Raw genomic sequence first — 24,522 nt, 5'->3', positions numbered from 1 at the left:
CGACATAAAGGGAATGGAGCATAAATTATTTAGGAAATAAATGAAATGTTATGGTTTATTAAGTTTTAAAAATGTTATTTATATTTTATCATTTTCATGGAGACATCTGTGTTGGTGGCAATCCTGTACTATCTTTTTAGAGAGTTAACCAGGGGTGTGTGTACTCTATGACAGCTGCAATAAATAGGAGTTAATGGTCAGAAATGCGTCTATACACTAATACAGAGATATATATTAATATGTAGATTGCATCTGATTGAAAGAGAAAAAGCTGAACAGAAAAGCAGTGGTCTTGGGAAAAGACTTCACGAGGCTGTTGAGAGGTTGTCCTCCTGTCTTAGTATGAACATAAAGGAACATGAGGATCCCCTGGATGCATTGGTGTTGAAGGTAAAACCTCTTTGCCTTTGTTACAACGAAATAACTAAGTATTTATTTTTGTACAATATAAAAGAAGTCACTTTGTTGATAAACTACTGATGGAAAACTTTTTTTTTTTTTTTACATAAAATGTTGAGTAGTGTTACAGAATTTTTTTTGTTGCAATTCTTGCACAGAGTTTAAAAATAGTTCTAAATAGTGTTAGAAAGCAGGAGGTAACATCCTGGATGGCAGGTATGCGTCACCGAGGTGGTTGGCCTCGGTGATGTAGTTCCCAGGAGAAAGTGCTCCAGTAACAAAAGGTTGCTGAAATACTTTCATTTTTTACTGAATTTTGGAACCGGGATTTAGGAATGACCTAAAGTACCTAGATCAGAAAAGTCACTCCCATAATCAAGATCTTACAGGTCTAATAAAAGGCAGCTGGATTAGCACAACTTAGTGTGTGGGTTGTGTTTTAGCTGGAGAAAAACCCATTAATGGTGGACAGTCTATGTGTAAAAAAAAAGTGTCTGTTTGATTTTAATATTTTTCTCTATCGTCTTTTTTTTAATAACACAAAGTGATATTTTTTAATGATGTCACTATTACAGTCATTTTTGCATCTGGATATATAGATTTGGGTGGTCCAGAGGGGAATAGAAGCCATAACTTAAACAAGCGGTGTCATTGTTTGTTTTTAATTTTAATTTTGAATTTATTTTTTGTTTATTTTATTGTCATTCATCTGCATGATTTATCTGTGTAGGGTTATATGTGGACCAGTTGGGAGCCTTAATTCATTTAGATGTGTGCAAGTCTTTTAATAAAAGTTACTAGTGATTGGTTGGATCGGTTGCAAAAAGTCAATGGCTGCATTAGTCTTAGAAGGTCAAGTAATATTTGTGTGTGTTTTTCTTAAAGGGGTTTCCTGGCAATACACCTTAAAGAGGACCTGTAATTTGCCATAAATATGTAATTATTTACCTGGTGTAAATGCCGCTGTCTCCTGAATCTGGCGTGGTGTTTTTCTTTTGTTCCTGCTCCTCTCCGTTCCTGAAATATGGCCACATCTTCCATGTTTATAAATCTAGTCTTTTTATCCAAGTGGGTGTAGTCCTCAACTCGTTTTGGGTGTCTTTTTTAGGGCAATGGCCAGGTGGCTAAAAGACTAGATTTTTGAAAATCTGATCCCAGGTCTCTTCTACATGCTTTCTTCAACTCTACCCACAAGTGATCGATTGGATTGAGGTCTGGGGACTGTGAGGACCAATCGAGCACCTGTACTTTATTGTCATTGAACCATTTCTTCACCAATCTCGACGTATGCTTCCTTTCGTTGTCCTGCTGGAACACTATGACGTCCTTTTCATACCCATAGTACTCGAGTGTAAAAAAAAATAATTTGTAGGATACTCACTTATTATTATTATTGCGCCATTTATTTGAATAATCTTGAACAAAACGTCAAAGTCACCTACTGGTACAAAATGAGAGAGAGGACCCTGCCCGCGAGGGCTCACAGTCTACAAGTGAAGGGTGAGGATACAGTAGATGAGGGAAGAGCTGGTCGTGCAGCAGTACGGTGGAACGAGGGTTACTGCAGGTTGTACACTTGTCGGAAGAGGTACATCTGCAGGTTCCCTTTGAAGGTTTCCATGGGATTGAAGGTTGCGTGCAGGTAAATTCCCGGGAGATTAGGTCACAGATGTATGGAATAGACAGGTTGTGGATGGCTTTGAATGCCATGGTTAGTGTTTTGAACTGGACTCTCTGGGCAATGGGGGGCCAGTGATGGGATTGACAGAGAGGAGAGGCCAGGGAATAGCGAGGGGATAGGTGGATTAGTTGGTCAGTGGAGTTTAGGATAGATTGGATGGGGGGTGAGAGTGTAGTGGGGAGACCACAAAGCAGGAGGTTGCAGTAGTCGAGGCGGAAATGATGATGCCATGCACTAGTGTTTTTTTCAGATTCTTGGTTAAGGAATGTGCGCATATGGGAAATATTTTTGTGTTGGAGAGGGCTTAGATATGTGGTTTGAAGGAGAGATCAGAGGCAAGGGTTATATAACTCAGCACTTAGACCACCACTGATCCTGGTCAAGTATCCAACATAGCGAACAAAAAAAGATGAATGGGTACTCCAGCTCCAATAAAAGGTGAAAGTCTTTATTATTCCAAAGTTAATACTGCCTGGCATGAGTAAGATCCTTATGGATCGAAACGCGTAGCCGGGACTGTCGCTTTCGCCTACTTGTTCACTATGTGCGTTGGATTATCCTTTTTAACTTTGGAATAATAAAGACTTTCACCTTTTATTGGAGCTGGAGTACCCATTCATCTTTTTTTGTTCGCTATCGCTTGGCGTCTGGGTCAGGACGGACTCTCGTGCTCTACATCTGGTGGTCTGGTCGGTGAGCTGGCTGTGGCTTTTAGCCGTTTCTTTTTGTTATATTTGCCAAGTATCCAAAATATTTGACTGTGAAACAACTCCATATCATAAGGCTTCCTCCACCAAACTTAACAGTTCCTTCAATTTCTCAATCTGTTAGCCCCTTTTTTCCTTGTTTCTTCCAGACCGATTTCCACGCATCAGAGCCAAGTCTATAGATTTTAATCTCATTGCTCCAAATCACCCATTCCCAGTCTTCTACTGTTCACTTTTGTACCTTTTCGCAAACTTGAGCCAACGCTTCTTATGATGATATTGAAGTTGAGGTTTCTTCACCTTTTTTCGGGCCACCATTTCAGACTTGTGTAACGTGCGTCGTACGTTGATTGCATGGATGTCTGTGGTCTCACAATTACGAATCATACGAGCCACCTCCACTGCATGTTTGTCGCACCAGAACTGATAGACCTTGTGATGAGCCAGCTTGTTGACTCCGATATTTTGCCTGTATTTACACCTCTTGGCTTTTAAATGGATGGACAAATTTCATTTTGTATTCTTCTGACTGTCAAGGGGTTCACATGATGCAGTTTGGCAATTTTCTTGGCAAAGATACAGCTATTAATGAGCTGGATGATGCTGTTTCTCTTTTCTTGGTAAATCTTCTTCATGACTTCTCCTTGATTGAAACCAGTGACCTTTCGCTTGGGAATCAACCTAATAGCACAGTGAGCTATTACAGAGTGTAATAACAGGTTGTAATTTTGTAGTATTCAGGAAGAAAAAGATTTTTCCACCATCAGGAGCAAAGCAGCTACAATGATAAGAATCTGCTTAACTAACCATATGCTAAATAATTGCAAGTCAAATTTATGTATGAGATAGTCAAGAAGATTGTCTATAAAATTATGGTAGCCTCATGTTCAAAGCAGTAGTGGATGGTCAGATATGCAGCCTGAAAGTCAAAAGTTCAAAACATTGTTACCCTTTTGCTCGTCACTGTATGTGGCTATTCCTGGTACAGTAACTCATCCACATTCATTGACCCCAACCAATTAAGCACTGATGGCCTTGCCTAATAATTAGCCATCAACTTGTATTCCTAAAACCCCTCTTTATCATCTTTCATAATAATGAATTTGTTTAATTCTAGGTGGAAAAATTGATGAAAGAACATAAACTGCACAAATCTAGAATTTCAAGTCTTGAAGATGCCTTGGCATGCCAACAAGTCGAGTCCAAAGCCAGTCGGGATACCATTGTAAAACTGGTGGCAGAGACCGAAAAACATAAAAAGGCTGCGGCTGGTTTTCCAGCAGAGCTGCAATCTCTGAAGAGGGTGAGATAGAACACAAGTGTTTATCCCCTTAAAGACCCATGAGAGCAATAGTCACAACTACTGAACATACAGGGCTTATAGCTCCGTCTTTGTTTTTGTGAAGAATGACACTGAGGGTCTGTATAACCCAAGACTGCACCTTGCAAAGTCCTCTGTGGTTGTCAGAGATAATTCATCAATTTGATTGTTTCTTCTACATTTTATCAGGTCACTTTTCATGTCATGTCTTTCGCTTTGTAGCTAGAACGACACTAGTGACCTGTATTGTCAGAAGTTAGGTCAGACATTCAGAATCACTTTGTATCTGTTACTTGATATCTAGTAAAAAAAAATTGACCTTATATAAAGTTTTTGGGGTCTTTTTTTTTTTTTTTTTAAACTATACCTTTGACACACCTACCCCCAAAGTCAAGACATGCAACTGTTATAGGGTCCAGTGTGGACATGGCCGAAAACTGAACCGGTCCCATTAATTGACTGTCAAAGCAGCTGCGGTACTTGCAGTGGCCACTAGTTATTATATTCAGATTTATACGGCTCAGTTATCGCCCCCTAGTGGTGCGCATATGCTGCCAAAATTATATCCTTTATCACATGAGAATTTTAGATCTACACAGTAGAGATGTATTATGACATTAGAAGAATCATATAGATGAATTAAATTTGATTAGTATATCTGGTGCTAATATATTCCACAGCAATGTACTAAGATTGTCATCACTGGCATTGCTCATTGACAATTGCGGCTTACAAACTTAGTCTCTATTAGGGTGTTTTTGATGTCTGGAAGGACAGGGTATTTCCTAGAAAGAGGGAGCACATACAGACTTAATGCAGATTTTACCTTTGGTTCAAACCCCAGAACTTAGTGCTTTACAGAGAACAGTCACTGTTTTTTTTTTAATTGAAACTAAATACCTCCACTAATTGCCGCTGCTTCACTGATGAGAGAACAGTTTTTTTTTATTCTGTGTCCCTCCAATCTAAAAATATGAAAATATGTCACTTGGTAATAATGGTGCAAATGTACCCTTCAACTTGGCGTATACCACAGAATTTCTCTGTGGACATTTGCTTTTTGTCCTCAAATGCTGGCCGATCAAGACAAGGCTGCTCCAAAAGAGAAGTTCTGTGGTATAATGGTTAAAAAGAAAATGTGCAATTTTTTTTCTTTTAGGGGCGGGGGCAGAACACACATATATATTTATATAGATGAGTTTGGAACTTGGTTTTCTCCGGCAGTCCCATAGACAATGAATAGAACAGAAGTTGAACAGGCACATCTCCTATCCATTCAAGACTGTGCTCTACACGCAGGGGTGTCAAACTGCATTCCTCGAGGGCTGCAAACAGGTCATGTTTTCAGGATTTCCTTGTACTGCGCAGGTGATAATTTAATCACCTACAATAATGAGTTGGTGATTAAATTATCACCTGTGCAGAACAAGGAAATCCTGAAAACATGACCTGTTTGCAGCCCTCGAGGAATGCAGTTTGACACTCCTGCTCTACAGAGCACAGTTCTTAGGTTCCAAAGTCCATTCCTAAAAATTTGGACTACTAGCGATCAGTAAGTTATGCCCTATTCTCTTGATTGAGGATAATTTGCTATCTTGGGAATAACTCTTTAAATAGGACCTGTCACTTGCTCAAAATACTGAGCTAATCACCTTGTGAAAATCTGAGGGTCACTGATTCTGCGGTTTTTTTTTCCTGTTTTGGGCTGCATCACTCCATTGCAGAGATATTCACATTTGTTGAATTTGGAGTGCAGTACGTGAAATCTCTGCTTGGAGTCCAAATGGGCGTTTCTCCACAGTGTTCTCTGGAGGTGTGTTCTTTCACCCATCCCTTTCAGATGCTGCCAATCACAAGTCAGCAGCTTATCATGTAGTCTATCTGTCTCAAACACTGCTGACCTGTGATTGGTAGTGAATGGGAGGGAGGGGTGAAAACACACCTCTAGAGAAGACTCTGAAGAAACGCACAGTTGAACTGCAAGCAGAGATTTCACATACTGAACTCCCGAAGAAACCAATGTGAATATCTCTGCAATTGTCACTAGGTATTTCACTCAAATGTTTGGAGCATGTGACAGAGGAGAAATATAGAAAAATCTCTACCCGCGATTTTATATTTCTATAATAAAGCTTTTGTGCAGAGTCTCATTATTATAGTGTCCATTTTTACCCTTTTGTTATAGGAAAGAGATGACGCTGTTCTGTCCAGGAAGAACAACGAGCGAGAAAAAGAAATTCTACAAGAGAAACTGAAGGAGAACCATAAAGAATGGGGCAGTTTTCGCCAGGAGCTGATGGAAAAGGAGAAGAAAATAAATGATCTGGAGAGGACTCTGCATTCCTCAGATTATGAGACGAAAGCATCTCACAGCCTGCACCAAAGCTTCATAAGTCAGCTGGCTACAATCCTGACTAAAGGATTTACAACTGTACCTAGGACAGAGGAAGCTGTAAAGGAGAGGATCCAAAAACTCTGCAGCGAGGAACAAACTTGGAGATCTGTAAGTGATACTCACAACAAGTCTGTAGTAATAAATCACAAACTAAAAAACTAAAGAGGACTGACATGAGGAACATAGGATTCAGCATAAAGGGTCTGTACACCTACAGTATATCTGTCTGACTTCTATATAACAGTGTGGAAAAATTTGCTAAAATTTTAGTTATTTCTTCTTTTTTAATTTTCTTTGCTCCAGTAAATCTTAAAGCGGTTTCTGATTTAGAAAACCTATTTTCCTATACCCTACTGAGTGAAGGTCTCCGTTTCAGCATTCACATCTGTTTGTAAGAGCAGAGAGCAGCTACCAGTAACATTTCCTTAATTTTTCAACACTTTTCCCCCTAAAATCTCTATCTCTAATTTTTTGTTATCTTTAAACCATTCAATGGAGACTAGCTGCTATGATGTCTCCTAAGCACAGCAAACTTATACATGAGGATCACCTGCTCTTCTGTCTCTATGTAACACATGTTCAGAAGCAGCAAAAGCATGGAGGACATTGTACAGCAATACTGAGCAGTGTAACTGTGAATCCAGCACTGGGGTGATATAAAACACTTACTAGAAAGCCAGGGGAGCGAATTTGTGTGTCTCTCTGCATTTCTGTTTTACACTGTTTTTCACTCCTACATTCCCCTCTCGCCAGTAATTTTAAAAGGCAGCTGTAATCTGACACCTTAGTGCCCTGGTAGTCGCTCTTTTCTTGAGTAAAATGGATTTTTAATGTTTTATAGCTTAAATGATGAATTTGGGAGACAGAGGAAGGAGAATAAGTGGAGAAAGGAGCATATTTTGCTTGAAAAGATCCCTGAGCAAATGGGGGCTCAGGGGTTGTAGAAATTATCTCTAGCCAAATGGGGATCTCAGGGGTGTTGGAAAAGATCCCTGGCCAAATGGTCATGTCAAGGGTGGTGGCAAAATCATTAACCAATCATGGAGTGATTGCGGTACAAGGATTAATGCAGATGGAAAGAATCAATTAGGACAAAATCGTGAAATGCAAAATTTTTACCAGAAAGACTGCAAAAGTTGTTTGTAACGGAGCTGAAGGAGAGAAATACAGCTTTATTTGTTTCTGACCACCTACATAAAAAATGAGGTGACTTTACAAATAGTCTTGACTAAAGAGATCTTTGTTTTAGGTATACAGCTCGTGTCTCCATGGTGACAGACTACAAACAAGCCCTGTGTAGTCTGGTTATAGATTATGTGTTGTTTTTCTTCTTAATAATCTACAGACAGTAGAAGATGGGGCACATTAAAGATAAGGAATAAATTATGGTACCAGAACTCATTTTGTGTCATGATTTGTGTAGTGTGTAGCAATATCTGAGCTGTGATCCTTTATACACTTAGACATGTGAAGATCTGCAGCAGAAGATTGTTAAGCTCAATAAACAAGTAGAGAAACAACTGGATCTGTATCAGGAGGCTGCAGCCAAGTCCTATAAGGCAGAAGAATTACTACAGGAACAGCAGAATTCCATGAAACATTTAAAGGGAAAGCTTGTGTCCGAGGAGATGATCAAAGATGGTTTCAACACGGAGAGAAAAAGGGTAAGGATCGTAAATAAGTAGCATGCTTGTTAACGTTAAACTTCTTCTTGCCACCCTACATCTGCAAATTTGCAACTTTGAGTATGTTCTGTTATGCAAAGGCTCCAAGAAAATGATGTCTGCAGTAGTTGCCCAAAAGCTGAAGAGCTACAGACAAAAGGGTTTTCCAGGTATGAGTTATCACCTATCTACAGAAAAAATTGTAACTATTAGACCGGTGGGGTCCAAATAATGAGACTTGGGACCCCCGTGTTTGACTGAGGAAGAGATCACTCATACTTGCTGACTGGACTCATATTGGGTTCACAAGACTACACCTGATGTGGAGCACAACAGAGGTCAGTTGACCAAGGTGAAAAAAGCAGAGCCGGGAATACTGAGATGTGCATAGTTATAACCGGAATACCTATAGCGCTGTTGCCGGCACCCCTGCATAGTTCCCCTTCCCCCTCCATGCAGGGACGCTGGCATACTCATCGCCCGGCAGCATGATGTGGTTCCCGGCGTGCTCCCTGTCTCCAGCTGTGTGCGTTCCCGGGGGCAGTGCGCACATAGTCAGTGTCTGGAAGTCATTTAGTATTAGTGAGGACCTGAATAAGGACCAGTTATCTGTTAATTCACAATGCCCTAAAAATATATTTGAAAATAGGCTTTGTAAAATATGGTGAACATGCTACCCAAGCCCATTCACCTACACAAGGGGTGGGCAACACTCTTCAAAATATGTGAACATACTGATCATATAGTCATTACACTATATTAAATCAAGAAGTGCCTTTATATTGTTTAATTAAAAAATAACCTTTATTTAGACACATTAAAATACATGCAAAAAATTAAAATAGTGCCTCAAACCAAACACAAGATAACCACGGAGGTCAGCTGAAGCATATACAGTACACATAAATACCCAGGGAGAAACAAATGGGATTACAGATTCTTTTGCTACTCCTAAAAAGGTGTAGGGTACTGGCTATAATTTTTTAAGATTGTGTTCACATCATATCCTCACGTATAAATTCAAAGTCAAAAGAGGATATCACCTTTAAATACAAAGTAAAGGGTGAGGCAGCATGCACAGTATCTAAAGTGCAAATGCATGAAAGATGCAACATCCGTATCATATTTCAAATAGAATCATTAATCATCACCTATAAATTCAAAGTCAAAGGAGAATATACCCTTTAAGTACAACATAACGAATAAAACAGCATATATCTAAAGTGCAAATGCATGAAAGGTGCAACATCCATATCACACAAGGAATGGAACCATGAGTACAACGATAACGGAGCTCCAAAATGTCACCGCATTGCCAGCTACCATACCTACATCTTTATTATTGATTACCAAGAGCATAGTTAACATCCCATGTCAGTACATATTACCTGGGTCTGTGTCTGCTTCACATGTGCAGTGCCGAGTGACACGCTGCACCTCCAAACCCTGATGTGCGTTTTGCGAGTGCTTCTTCTTGGGGGCGTGTCTGTGGATGGGCATCATAGGATTTATACCCTCAAGTGGCCAATAGAGTTATAATGGGGAGGAGTTGATTCCTGCGCTTCATATAATGACAGCGCATGCTGCTTTATCTTCGCGGTAAGTATAGAGTACAGCCCAGAAAAAGAAAAAAGAAAAAAAATGACTGCAGCGCGACTATCTCATGCATATGATGGGCATCAAAAGAACTAACCCATCACACAATCCATAAAAATACACTGGAATTAACTCATGTTCCTCACCTAATGACTGCGCGTGCCGCTATATCCTAACAGTAACCATGGAACCCAGCACCAACAAAAAAGAAAACATGATGCGGATGTATCACATTGAAAAGCTCTGAAGGTACCGAAGGACCTAAAAAAACAACATCCAGGGAAAACATGACTTAATACACCTATGACCATATAATATCTTCAAAATTTACAAGATGAAAAAACAAAATCAGCATAATACACATACTGGAAAATATGGGTCTGTGGCTAGATGAGGTGAGGAAGAAAAATTATTTTTCTACACAGCCCTTCTAGAAAATTAAAAATGGCAGTGCAATATAATATAATGAGAAAGGGATCTTGATCATATTCCAAAAGCGTAGCCACCTCAATGCTAACTTGTAAAGGTGTTGTGGTCTAGTTGGGACAGAAGCGCATAATATGGCAGAGGTGAGAGTGCTGCTCACCTGGAATGGTCATGTATGGACACAAAACCAATAAGAGCATTAGAATCCTGCAGCCCAGTGGCTGGAGAAAAAATTCTTCCAGTCCGGCACAGAAACGCGTTGGTATAATGAAAACATTAATTTTATACCATTGAGGATTCATCGTTTCTGCAAGCGAAGCCCAGGTACTCTGACCTGAACTTGTAATGGCGGACACACATCTTCACCTCGTTAAAGAGGTTGTTTCAACTTCTTAAAAGGGTAACAATCAACTTTGCAATTCTAAAAGAATGAAGCCATTATTAATTTTATAATTTGCTGCTGGTTGGCAAGATTACGGCCACCTCTGCAGGCTATCAGTGATTTGTTCAAAGGCAAGGAGCGTGCATTTACAAGCTGTTTGATATACTGCTTGCAAGCACTGCTCTGAAGTTGATCTAGTGATCCCGCCAGCTTCAGTGCCCCTGTGCGCCTCCAATGCTACAGAGCAATGCCGCCTCTGGTAGCAGCATCACCGTTCAGAGCCGCCGTAGTGTGATCATACTGCTTGTCTGAACGGTCAATCTTCAGGAGTGCACTGTCTCCAGCAAACAGGAAATAAGGAGGAAGGGAAGCGGTGTGCTCATGAAGACAGAAGATTAGACAACCCCTTTAAATATGCGGAAAAGTTTTTTAATCACTTTTAGAAAAATGGCACAAACTACTCTTCATTTCTTACGGTTGACGTTTTTGCCCTTTTAGTAGAAATTGGTTTAAGAACTATTTTCCCAGTCATAGACTGTATCATCTTTCAGGATTAGTCTGTCTGGTTGACACCTGCATTTTGAGATGGCATAACACTTAAGAAAATAGGTTTTTAGAAACACATAATATGAGAGAGGTTAGATAATAATTATACTACTTCTCCATGCTGTTAATACACGTGAAATGTGTGTACAGCTGTATCCTGGGATGTTCTGCTCTACAATAAATCACTACATTTGTGATATTTTTGTTTCTATTAAATTAACCAAATGCAGCCTGCTTTAATGTATAGTGTACTGCTAATATTGAACTTTAGAGATTTTCACAGGAAATCTTCCATACTTACTATACAGCACTATACAAATGGGATATTCCATTTCTATAGGGCCGACACAAAGGGGAGCTTGGTCCGAGTGGTGACCCTTTTCAGGCCTGTGTTGGTGATGTGGGTGGGAGAATAGAGTGATCCTGGTTCTTGTACTTGCATATTATAAGTTACCAAATGTGGGATTAGTGGTGAGCTTTAAAGGGGTGATATATTGTGCTTTCCAGGCCTTTGAGCATACAGAACCAACATTTTAACCATGATTCCTTTCCTTTATTGTGCGTCCCACCAATCTGGTGTAAACCATGGTTTCCCTTGCGGATAAAGATTTTGGATGCTATGACCCTTTTACATGTACGATTTTCTCGTGCACATTCTATATGTATTTTTTGCATCTTGTAAAAGAACAAGTACAATTTATAGTCTATAGGGCTGTTGACATGCTCTTTTTTTTTGCGGTCCAAGTTTCTGCAAGAAAAACAAACACAGAATATGTCTGTTTTTGATCCAAATCATTGATCAAACTCATAACTGCAAGTCTGTGGGGATGGGACTAACTCAGACAGCACACTGATTGCATCTTTATTGCCTCCTAATGCGATCTGTTTTTCACTGACTGTTTGCTAGGAAAAGCTAAGAGAGGTCCATCAGTTTATTCTGTTAAAAATAGTTTCTTTTGTGGGGATTTTTAACGTATAACTGGGGAAGAGGGGAAGACATAATAAACATATAGAATGAGCAATACAAATTAACATAAATAATAATGTAATTCGTCACTCCAACTATCTAGGGGGAAGGGAAAAATAAGGAATAAGGTCAGGATTAAAGACAAAAGGGAAGAGAGAAACAAGGAGAGAAAGGGAATGGGAAAGAAGGAAGGAAAGGGTAAAGGAAAGAATAAGGAAAAGAAGGGAGGAATTAAAATAAACTGGAAAAAAAGGGAGGTGGAGGTCCATCAGTTTTTAATGGCCTTTTGCACATTATTATTATTCATTTTATAGTGCCCTTTATTCCTTGGTGCTTTACATGTGAAAAAAGGGGCATACATAGACAAGTACAATAAACATGAGCAATACAAGGCACACACAAGTACAGAGGGAGAGAGGATCCTGCCCGCGAGGGCTCACAGTCTACAGGGCATGGGTGAGAATACACTAGGAGAGGGTAGAGCTGGTCGTGCAGCGGTTCAGTAGACTGAGGATCACTGCAGGTTGTAGGCTTGTTGGAAGAGGTGGGTCTTCAGGTTCCTTTGGAAAGTTCCCGTGCACATGAGAAAAACTGATGGTAAAAACTGTCAGAAATCATTCGAGTTATTGGGTTATTTTTTGTTCTTTTTGGGCATTTCTGAAAAACCGATGGATGAATTATAGCCTAATAGTCTTCTGGAAACAATGGAGTAAAGGTCCCCATAAACATTACTATAAAGTCAGCTGAACCCACCGATATTGACAGAATAGTCACTCAGTCTAATGTGTTTAGGCCTCCCAATTCTTCCCCAAGGATGATGTTCTGGAGAAAAGGATCTGGCCTTATTGAATTTCAGTAGCTGATCCTTTTCTTCTCCGTAGAGATTAGCTGCTGCCAGAGGAGTCTGGCAGTGGTTGCCTCATAGAAAACACAGGAGCGTACATCCGAGCATTCATGTCTATGGGGAGTCAAGAGAGGTAGCTGTCAGATCAACAGAGGGCCTTTAAGCCCATCTGTCCCAGAAACCAAGGAGTGACCAGGAATCCTGTGTGTGTAGTGTTGCTCTAATGCCTTAATAGACCTTTAGCTTTATAATACAGCTGTTTTCTGTATTTTAATGATATTGAGATGATTCTGCTGATTGTACCTTATTCTGCACACCAAAGCTAAGAGTTAAGTTGAAGAAAACATGACATGTAAATCTATTATATGAGTGAAAACTGGAATATTTCAAGATATTTTTATTTTACTTGGATAGTCCTTTTAGACCGAAATCATAGACTGTGAACCAGAATGGATATGCAAGGAGATGAAAGGTGGGGAAAGAAATCAGCAAAACTTTGCACAAAGTAAAAAAATATTGTGAAAAGATTAAACGATGTATTTGTAAAGTTTATCATAATGTGATATAAACTGCTAAATGGCATCCGAAAACTGAGATTTTCCTTTTTCTTACATTCTGACTATTTTCTCTAGGGCTCATCTCAGAAGCACAATTATGTTAACATTTTGTCTGTTTTCCTCTGGTTTTTCATAGCTCAAGAAGTTCTTGCTGCAGCTGGCCGAAAAGATGAAAATAAGCCAAGACATTTCATCTGAGAGCCTTGTATCTCAGTACGACATGTTACTGAACAGAGCTGATGAAATCTGTAAGAGGGATAAAGAATTTCTGAGTGATAATAAAACTCTTATCTACAATCTCCAGAAGAAGGTAATGATGAGATTTACGATGCCGGCCATTTACACAGAGATATTAGGTTTTTCTAATGATCCAGTATATGGCAATGATTAGTATGCTTATTAGTATGTGCATTAATATTTAAATACATTATTTAGTTGCATTTTACGCTATTTTTCATTTTATATTTATAATATTATGGGCTTGTACGATTGCCGCCATTTGGTGCTAATTCTTCTATATGCCACAATTGTGCTCTGTGCCTTGTAAAAATAACAGGCACATGAAGGTACAGTATGGCCCCATATCAGTTTATGTGTGAACCAACATTTATATAAAAGGTGTTGTCCAATTCCACCAAAAAATGATATAAGCAAAGGATAGGTAAAACATAATAAAATGATGTCTAAATATCTGATCTAATCCCTAGAGGTCCAGCATGGGCCACTTTGGTGGTCTGTGGTGGGACAGGAAGCAAAGATGTCTTGTTCTCTGTTCATCTGAATTCTGAGGGCTGTGATTGTTGGTAGCAGTCAGATGACTTGAGTGGCGCATCAACAGAAGGTCATACGATTAGCTATCAGGGTATATCCACCTTTGAACACCATTGTAAAGAAACGGTTTACCAAGAAAAATTGTTTTCATGACTGTTTGCTAGTCTGTTGCTTTTTTGGCATCATCCTGAAACACCCTTGAAAAAAATTCAGCAAAAAACTAAAGTTAATTTCCTGTTGATCTGTTCCATATTCAGCAGGTGCTTTAAGGAAGACCTTCCCTCTTGACTAAGGGGGTGGGGCTTATGAATCTTTTGTCCTAATACATACAGGACAGGGGAGAGGCTCCTGCAGGAGCCAATTGTCTTGCAGACAGACAAAAGATAGTAGAAAGGGGACATGGCTGAGTTAATCGACAGATTCCCAGATTATAGGGTTCCTAGTTTTAATAGTAATATGAGACAAAATAGAACAAAAGGAAAAGAAACAGATTAAGTGTTATGGGCTCAGCTGGTGAGGTGGATTCTTTGAACCATAGGTGTCACAGCATCAACATGGACCCGGAGATGCTGGTGCAGCAGAATGGGTCTAATCAAGGCATTGTATGTGAATTAGTAAGGACCAGGCCAGCTGAGTGTGCAAGATAGCAAACAGACAAACGGAGCAAGAAACAGCAGATGAAACAGAGGCCGGTGTGCAGATGCACACAGGACAGTAGATGTATAAACAGTAAACCTCAAAAATGTATTATATGCCTAGGTCTGTGGCACTTCAAAAAATTCATGAATCAAAATTAAAGAGAAGGGCTGGAAGCTAAATGCCATAAAATCCACAAAGTTTATTTATACAGTTTTAGAAAATAAAATATTATTTGCGGGATATTACTGCACGCAATGTACTTGTACCCTTATGTACATTATTTATGACATCCTGCTTTTGGGATACTGGTTTAGCTGCTTTTGACTCCTTTTGGAAATGGGTTGCATAAAGTTAAATGATATGTCCTCCTTAAATTAACTTTTGTGGCCTCAATACATATTATACTACTATTTATTTAGAAGCATTTGTTTTGCTCTTTACATGTATTTAAATATTTATTTAAAATACTTATATTCTTTTGGCCTCATAGTAACCCTGTCTTTTAGGATTTATATGTGAATGATACATTACTTTGGCTTCCCGTACTCCTTTGTGGCTTTTTTGCATTTGTTGTCCCTATTTGAAACCAGTTAACTTTTTTTTTTTTTTTAATTGTATGAGTAAACTTTGTGATTTTTATGGCATTTAGCTTCAAGCCCTTCTCTTTAATTTAGATGTATAAACAGTTTGGTAACTTACTTGCAGAAATGCTTATACACAATGGAATAGTAGGTGTATATGCTATAAGGAACTTGCAACAGGGATAGGGTTAATCTCAAGGTAGCAAAGATGAATTGGCAAACTAGTAACTTGCTTGTAGGGATGTGTTGCCTTGATAGCAGAGACTAAGGGTACCGTCACACTAAAATGACGCTGCAGCGATACGACAACGATGTCGATCGCTGCAGCGTCGCTGTGTGGTCGCTGGAGAGCTGTCACACAGACAGCTCTCCAGCGACCAACGATCCCGAAGTCCCCGGTAACCAGGGTAAACATCGGGTTACTAAGCGCAGGGCCGCGCTTAGTAACCCGATGTTTACCCTGGTTACCAGCGTAAACGTAAAAAAAAAAAACACTACATACTTACATTCCTGTCGCGTCCCTCGGCGCTCTGCTTCTCTGCACTGACAGTGAGCGCAGCGGCCGGAAAGCAGAGCGGTGACGTCACCGCTGTACTTTACGGCCGGCGCTCAGTCAGTGCTGGAAGCTGAAGGCGAGGGACATGACCAGACACCGGGAATGTAAGTATGTAGTGTTTTTTTTTTTACATTTACACTAGTAACCAGGGTAAATATCGGTGTACTAAGCGCGGCCCTGCGCTTAGTAACCCGATGTTTACCCTGGTTACCAGTGAAGACATCGCTGGATCGGCGTCACACACGCCGATTCAGCGAAGTCAGCAGGAGATCCAGCGACAAAATAAAGTTTCAAATGATCTGCTACGACGTATGATTCTCAGCGGGGTCCCTGATCGCAGTAGCGTGTCAGACACAGCGAGATCGTAAGGATATCGCTGGAACGTCACGGATCGTGCCATCCTAGCGACCAAAGTGCCACTGTGTGAAGGTACCCTAACGTGTGCACAGCACTTAGAACAGTTGTGAGAAGTTGGTAATCTAGAAATTTGATTGCAGAATGCTAGGTGTGGACTTCACCTAGCTAAAATGGACTGAAATTGGATTTAACACTGATATTAGAATGGATATCAGGATTAGCAGAGAAGATAATTAGACACTTCACTGGAGCAGAGTCAAAGGGTAAGAAAAATCAAACTCTTGACAAATATGTGGTAGGTGAGAATTATGCTTTCTAAATACTGAGGCAAACATGGGTGCCTGAGCCAGTTTTGGGTGATGACATAATTGGTATTACCGTATATAATATTATTTCCTGTTCTCCCCCAAGTTGAGCCATTTTATGAGGACTCTAGATTCCCAAATTCCGATTGCTTTACTGACCTTGACTGCTTCCCTTAGTAACCTAAGAAATATATCTTTGCAGGTGAATTCCCAAAGGGAAAAACTAGAGTTAAAATCTTCACAAATCGAACAACTAGAGAAGAAAATCAAACAACATGAAAGAGAAAAAGAGCATCAAGTTTTTCTGAGTGCCGAAAATTCAGCAACTATGACAGCCCAAAAATTGCACAAGAAGGTCGAGAGACTCCAGGGACAGCTCAGTGACATGAAAATTGCTAATCAAAACCTGACAGCTCAGCTTGTCGATATGAACGATCTAAAGGTGAACGCGCCACTTTAGAAAGTTTAGTGAGAAATTATGCATTGCTTCTTCCTTGTATTTTTATAGTATCAGTTAGGTTAAAAAAAATCAGTAAATTGAAGTTTGCAGCTTTACTTGCTTTGGCAACTACATGGCTTATTCATATGGGATCTCATTTAGGACAATTAGTCCTATTTTTAGGCACACCTCAAATCCAATATTAGGTAAGTGATCTGGTACTAGGACTTGATGGCACAAAGGTTCTTGCCAGCTTGCCAGAGGCCATTATGGCCTCCTGATTGCACATGCTTGTTGCTCTGTACTAGGACAAATGTTCCTGGGGCCAAGTCAGTAATTGTATTGGGAACCTTGGAAGCCACTTTCTACTGGCCAGCATAGGCAGTCATTGTTCTCTGCACCATAGGTCCTGTTTACACATGAAGATCTGCTGCTGAGATTGGTGATTTTTAAGCAAGTGTAAAGCCCCCGTCACACAAAGCGAGATCGCTAGCGAGATCGCTGCTGAGTCACAAGTTTTGTGACGCAACAGCGACCTCAGTAGCGATCTCGCTATGTGTGACACGTAGCAGCGACTAGTCCCCTGCTGTGAGATCGCTGGTCGTGTCGGAATGGCCTGGACCTTTTTTTGATCGTTGAGGTCCCGCTGGGTAGCACACATCGCTGTGTTTGACACCTTACCAACGACCTCATGACAGGACGTCCCTCATTGAGGTCTGTTAATCGTCATGAAATAGCTGCCATGTGACATCGTTGTACAGGTCGCTACAGGTCGCCGCATCGCTGCTGCATCGTTGGGGAGATCTCACAGTTTGACATCTCACCAGCGACCACATAGCGACGTAGCAACGATCCCTGACAGGTCGTATCGTTGTCGGGATCGCTTTTGCGTCGCTAAGTGTGACGGGGCCTTAATAATAATTTCACCTGGCAAAAAAAGTTTTGCTCATTTGTAAAGTGATTTACTCTGTTTACACTGTTTGATTATGGAGACACAAACGTTCCTAGGAGCACTCGTTTATTACAGTATAATCGGCCATTGTATATGCACCTTAAGTTTGCTCTGTCTAAGAACTATTGATAAATCTGACCCAACGTATTGAGACTAGGACATTTTTCAACTTCTTATAGACAGACTGACCCTAATATACTGTTTGATTAAATCTGTTTCCAAGATTAAACTTTTAGGTTTTCTTTTGCAAATTGCATCTTCAGAGAAAAAGAGGACTTAAACTCTATAGTGCCACCTGATGGAAGTAGCGATCCTACAAGTTACAATCAACCCTTTAACGAGTTGTGCAATATGACTTAGGATAAAAGCCAAATCAGTATCTCAATTCACAGACACAGTGTTTCGGGCTGTTGGCCCTCATCAGTGCGAAGCATGAGAACTAATTTGGCTAGGTGAGAGGCTCTGGTTTTCTTTTGTAATTTGTTAACAAGTTGGTATCAGATGAAACCATCAAAAATAGCCAACTAATCTCATGATAATATCTCTATTTTTCAGGGTTTTATCTGGTACAATTAATACATTAGAAAAGAAAACCTCAAAGTTCCAGCTTACAGACAGATTTAGTCAAACAGTTGAAAGATGTCCACTATCAGGGATTTAACTCCTATGCCTAGTGAGTAGATGAGAATCCAAACAGGGAAAGTTTATGTTGCGAATTAGACCAGATAAGTGCTTACATCGAATGATTAAAGGCATTCTCCTTTGAAAGTAAGTTATTGCCTATCCACAGGTTAGATCTTAACTTGTTGATCAATGGAGGTCTGACTGCTGGGACCTGCACTGATCAGCAAAATGGGGCACTTTAATTCCTGCTACAATGGAGTGGCAGTGCACATGCTTGACCATCACTCCATTCATTCCTTATGGGGCTGCCAATCCCGGCGCTTGGCTTTTTCCAGCACTCCCATAGAGAATGAATGGAGTGGAATTAAGCATTCAACCTGGCCCTCCATTTTGTAAGAGGGAAGAAAAATTCCCATTCTGCCAAACTGTGCTTGTTCACTGACCAGCAAGATATTTTCTATCCTTTGGATAAATGATAACTTGTTTTAACCAGACAGCCTCTTTAAGCAATACAAAATAGAATATAAAATATTAAGATAAACCTTGTAACAGGCTGGATGGTGGAACCACTGTGCAGTGGACCAAGGAAAGCCTGGAGGGGCGTGACTAGGTGCCTCACCAAATCTGACCCCGGCGGTTGATGATACATGATCCAAGGAAGAACTAAGGAGGTGGACAGGTGCTACTCCAGAACTGACCTTGCAAAGATGGCAGCTGACTCCCTAAGGAGGGGTAGCTGGGACAGCCCGAAGGAAGGTCCAGTAGATGCATGCAGGTGCTGTAAGAACACGGGAGCCACGGACACAGACAGGACCGGCTGATGTACAGATGAGCACTAGCAAGTGTGGCTGGACCGTTTGACGCAGAGATGAGCACTAGCAAGTGCGACTGGACCAGCTGACATAGAGATGAGCCTTAGCCAGTGCGGCTGGACCAGCTGACGTAGAGATCAGCCCTAGCCAGTGCGGCTGGAACAGCTGACGTAGAGATGAGCACTAGCAAGTGTGGCAGGACTGGCTGATAGACAGTCAGGCACGACTGATAAGCAGGCAGGTATACAGGAATACGAGCACTGAGACCTGAGAACTAAGAAGAGTATTTAGGAACCAACTTACAACGTTGCACAGGCACCTCCCTTCAGGTGGAGGAGCCTTAAAATAATGGCCATTGGTTGGGGACACTTTATGATAGCGCCCTTTAAGAGGATGGGGCCATGCTCGCACTAAGCATCGAGGATCTGCACGCAGTGCACACACCCTGGGTGTCAGCAGCCGAAGCAGGAAGTGAGGATAGGAGGCCACGGCGGTAAGTCGGCTTGTCTGCCAGGGAAGAGGAGCAGAGTGCAGAGACGCTGGCGCTACAAACCTTTTGACTTTGTTTATTCTCTACCATCTAATCTGGTTTTATCGACTTGGAATTATGGCTAAAACCCCTGGCAAACATACTTTAGACAAAATGCAAGCTGCAATAGGCAAAGAAGCACAAACCTCGTCTTTCCTCTGACAAGAAGCCCTGTTCTTGGAATTGATAGGAGTTCTAGCAGTCAGACCCTCACCGATTAGCAAGCTATCAGCCAAGTTCACCCATTAGGAAACCCCAGCTCCAAGCTGCACGTAAAGGTCAGCCCTAACAAAATGATTAAGGTGCCAATTCATCAGATTTTGCCTGAATCCTGTCGTAAGGCCATGTTCACACAATGCGTTTTTTACTGCGGAACCGCCGCGATTTTGCCGCTGCGGGTCCGCAGCTGTTTTCCATGCAGGGTACAGTACAATGTACCCTATGGAAAACAGGAACCACTGTGCCCACATTGCGGAAATTCACTAAAAAAGCCGCGCTGAATAGCTGCGGTAAAAAAGAAGGACCATGTCACTTCTTTGTGCGGAACTGCAGCGGTTCTGCACCCATTGACCTCCATTGTGAGGGTCAAACCCGCAGTAAAACCCGCAGACAAAAAAAATATCTGCGGGTTTTCTGCGGTTTGAGGTGCAGAACCGCTGCAGCAGGAAGTGCGTGGGTGGAGTGTGGCTGTCCCCCCGTGACCCAATCCCACCCCCCCCATGCTCCGATGCCACCCCCCCGTGCTCCGACGCCCCCCCCCCCCGTGCCCTCATCTCCCCCCCCCCCTTACACTTACCGGGCCTCCCGGTGTCCGTCCGTCTTCTCCCTGGGCGCCGCCATCTTCCAAAATGGCGGGCGCATGCGCAGTGCGCTCGCCGAATCTGCCGGCGGGCAGATTCGTTCCAGGCATATTTTGATCACAGTGATAACCTCACAGTGATCAAAATAAAAAAAAAAGTAAATTACCCCCCCCCTTTATCACCCCCATAGGTAGTAACAATAATAAAATAAAGAATTTATTTTTTTCCCCCCCCACTACAGTTAGAACTAGGGTTAGGGGTAGGGTTAGGGGTAGGGGTAGGGTTAGGGGTAGGGTTAGGGTATTTTCAGCCATTTTAACCCTAAAAAACTTCCTTGGAAAACACACAGACTCTGCAGAGAAAACTGCATAAAAAACCGCACTAAAAACCGCATCAAAAAAACGCACCAAAAACGCACAAAAAAACGCACCTGCGTTTTCTGCCAAGAGCTGCGGTTTTTAGTGCAGAGAAAACAGCAGGGAAATCAGGAACGTGTGAACATAGCCTAAAACTTGTCAAAATGTTTGTGCAACAATTTATCAACTTTTAACATTTTTATGACATTTTTAGCTAGGTCAGCTAACTTTTAGGAAAGTTGATGAAGCTTAAAAAAATGGTTCTTAATAAATTTAAAGCATCTTACTCCAGCACATCCTTCATCAAATGTGAGGTGCAAAACGCAACTTTTGATGTATTGGAGCCCAAGTTTCTCAGCTCACTACCTTCTTGTGTCTTTACAAGAGATACAGAAGGCAGGGATTGTAGATATTAGATGTTACACATCTAGTGTACAGGAGGGTGAATGAATAAAGATTTTTGGTGTGGTGGTTAGCTGGTTCAGAAGTGATGCACAGCAGACATGGGTGTATGGACCTTTTGAACCCTCAGAAATATTTGAGATACTTCTTAAAACCTAACTACTAAAGGTATCTTAAGGAAATAAAATTAATAAAATCTTTGTGTAATATAAATGTGCGCAAATAAAAATGTACCATGAGGAGTTTGGCTTTTTCCAGCCAGCAACTCACTCTCTTCTTTTTTTTTAAGGAGAAAGTCGACCACCAGAAGAAAACCATTGAACTTCTCAGCAAGTCTTTAGAAAAGCTTGAGAAAATTAAGGAGAAAGCTGCTAAAAAGGTAGTGAGCTTGAAAACAGAGCTGGACTACACCGAGCACGAGTCTGTTGGGGAGAAAGTGAGGTGTCAGCAGATGGTGGAAGCAGTCACTAATGAGCTGCACACAGCCAAGAGAGCCCTCGAGGAGGTAGCAAGGAGAGAAAAACAGGTACACTTCGTATATTAAAGTGAATCATTAGTATCTTTTTAGCAACTCTTAAAAACGCTCATTAAATAGTTTTTTTGGGGGGAGTTGTAACTTGCAGACACTTGAGAAGTTTAAGAGACTTTATAACAATACCTAAGAATAAAGACGTTTTTTGTCCCGTATATCTTGTGAAATGTCTTTTTGGAATAAAGGGGTCTTCAAGAAGTAATATAACAAGATTTTTTTTTTTCTATCCAACCCCAAAATGCAATTAGGAGGTGTTTTTGGGAGGTAGATTGAGTACCTGTGAAGAGTTTTTAGAAAAGGTTTAATTATCAAGGTGGTAAACGTAAGAGAGATGATTTTCCCTCCCTCGAAAATGATTTGTTAAGAATCTATACTGAAGGTGGCAGATCTTGAGAAAGTACAGTATTGAGATGCATTGATCTCTATTTTATTCTGCAGCTTGTCGACTTCAGAGAGACCATCACCAGAATGATGGGATTCAACATTAACACCCTGGCTGTTCCGGATTATGAAATCTTCGACCAACTTAAGCGGGTTTTACGGACAAATGGTCCTATTGATAACACCAAAACGGATAGATCCAAGTTGCCATATGGGTTTCGTACAGGGAATGGGGAGCCAGAATACACAGTGCAGCACATGAACCCTAAATACTAACGTGATGGGTTAAAAAAAGTTTCAGTATTGATTGCTACTCTGTTAAGCCATTTTTCACACATCCACGTTTCATGGTCCGAGTACTGATCCTGATGCATGGATCGAACAGCCTCATTGACAAGTATGAAGATGTTGAGTTTGAGCCAGGAGACAATTTGGACATCATGGTGCTGAAACACGGATGTGTAAAACCAGCTTAAAAGGAATATTTGACCTCTAGAAAAAAAAAGTAAAAAATAAAAAAGATTAACAAAAAAGAGTAATAGCTTATACTCTTTCGTGATAAGGGCCATTATAATTTTTTAATTTATTATTTAAAGGGAGAAGGAGTGTGCGATAATCAAAGAATCTGTTCTAGAGTTGAGCAAAAAGATTAGGAGAAACTTTTTCCAGCTGCCAAGCCAATAGTCCAAATTTACTGGACCAGTGCTCTCAGAACTTTCTCCCTACCGGCATCACCAAAGCTTCTTCTGATTAACAGGTGCCTGCGACATCATGTGTTCGTCAGCCACACTCATCAGGTATGAGGAGGTTAATGAGGTTCTTGTTTGGCAACCTCGGATTACCGGCCAGGGACCTACTAATCTTTTTTGCTCAACTCTAGTTAATTTGCAATGAGCCTGAACCAATCCACAAGATTATCTATGAACCTCGAACCTGTATGAAAGTTTGTGTCTTATGTTTTTTTTTTATTTTGCTGATGATAATTTATATTGTTTCATATATTAATATGACTACAGTTGATTCTGAACAGAAGAGTGGTTTAATAAAAAAATACTAACTATAACATGGTTTTATAATAAATTGTTATTAGACCAATTTTCCCATAGTGTGAATTGAGTGGATAAGAGTAAAATATATGGCTGCTATGTTCCAGGAAGGGTGCTTCTCTTGGTCATGTGTGGTGCTGCATCTCAAATTTATTGTTAAAAACCTGAATTAAATAGTGTGTACTTTTCTGACGTATTCCTGTAGTTTGTACTTTTTATATCATACTATTAAAAATAAAAAAACTTTATTTATTCTATGTAGTGTATTAAAGGATACTTCCACATTTGCATCCAATTTTTTTAATTGTCTTAATAAGAATTTTTTAACGCATTTATTTTGTTTCCACAGCTTTCACCATCATTGGATTCGATGTCACAGTGCGGCACAACTATTTCAATGTTATGCAAACATGTCGCTTTATATAAGAATCAAAATACCGTCATATGGAAGTTCAAAAATAATACAATAAAAAATGAAAATGACTAATAAATAATAATAATAAAAAATAATAATAATAAACACCAAGGTTGGGAATGATAGAATATGCCTTTATTGTATTTTATGGCAATACTGGCACAATTGTGCACGTACTTGGGAATTTATGTTACAGAAATAATTTAAAATATAAAATATAAAGAACGGACAAAGTAAAATGAAATATTGCACAATCTTTATAGAGAAACTTATAATAGTGTGCATGTATATCATGGGCATATATATATGGAGCGCCCCCAGACGCAGGGCCGCGGGTTACTCGGTACCGGTCCTCTCTGTCTCAGTTCTAGAGCTGTCACGGTGGCTGGACCCGGTCCGTGACCCTGCTAAGGGGCGTCCAATGGAAAGGAGTGATGAAAGTCGGCTAAGGTTTCGTGACGCCACCTGTGGTATTCGGTCAGGGTGACCGACGCTGCTTAGGGGTACGCTGGGGTGATGGAATGGCAGCTAGATGGTATA

The 24,522-nt window shown here is 40.6% G+C and overlaps 1 protein-coding gene across 1 annotated transcript in view; it reads left to right on the top strand.

The window, feature by feature from the left end:
* LOC138644984 (coiled-coil domain-containing protein 170-like) overlaps window positions 1–23,824 on the top strand; it is a 105,378-nt gene extending 81,554 nt beyond the window's left edge. Inside the window, exons 6-13 of the mRNA XM_069733944.1 lie at window positions 246–390; window positions 3,905–4,090; window positions 6,294–6,611; window positions 7,967–8,167; window positions 13,622–13,795; window positions 16,897–17,136; window positions 21,898–22,134; window positions 22,579–23,824. Of these exons, the coding sequence (XP_069590045.1) occupies window positions 246–390; window positions 3,905–4,090; window positions 6,294–6,611; window positions 7,967–8,167; window positions 13,622–13,795; window positions 16,897–17,136; window positions 21,898–22,134; window positions 22,579–22,797 (1,720 nt within the window). The 3' untranslated portion in view covers window positions 22,798–23,824. The remainder of the gene's footprint in view (window positions 1–245; window positions 391–3,904; window positions 4,091–6,293; window positions 6,612–7,966; window positions 8,168–13,621; window positions 13,796–16,896; window positions 17,137–21,897; window positions 22,135–22,578) is intronic.
* Window positions 23,825–24,522: the final 698 nt, after the last annotated feature.

The sequence above is a fragment of the Ranitomeya imitator genome, chromosome 1 (assembly GCF_032444005.1).
Source record: "Ranitomeya imitator isolate aRanImi1 chromosome 1, aRanImi1.pri, whole genome shotgun sequence".
Lineage (NCBI taxonomy): Eukaryota > Metazoa > Chordata > Amphibia > Anura > Dendrobatidae > Ranitomeya > Ranitomeya imitator.
The sequence above is the reverse complement of the archived record's forward strand: the minus strand, read 5'-3'. Positions and strand labels throughout refer to the sequence as shown.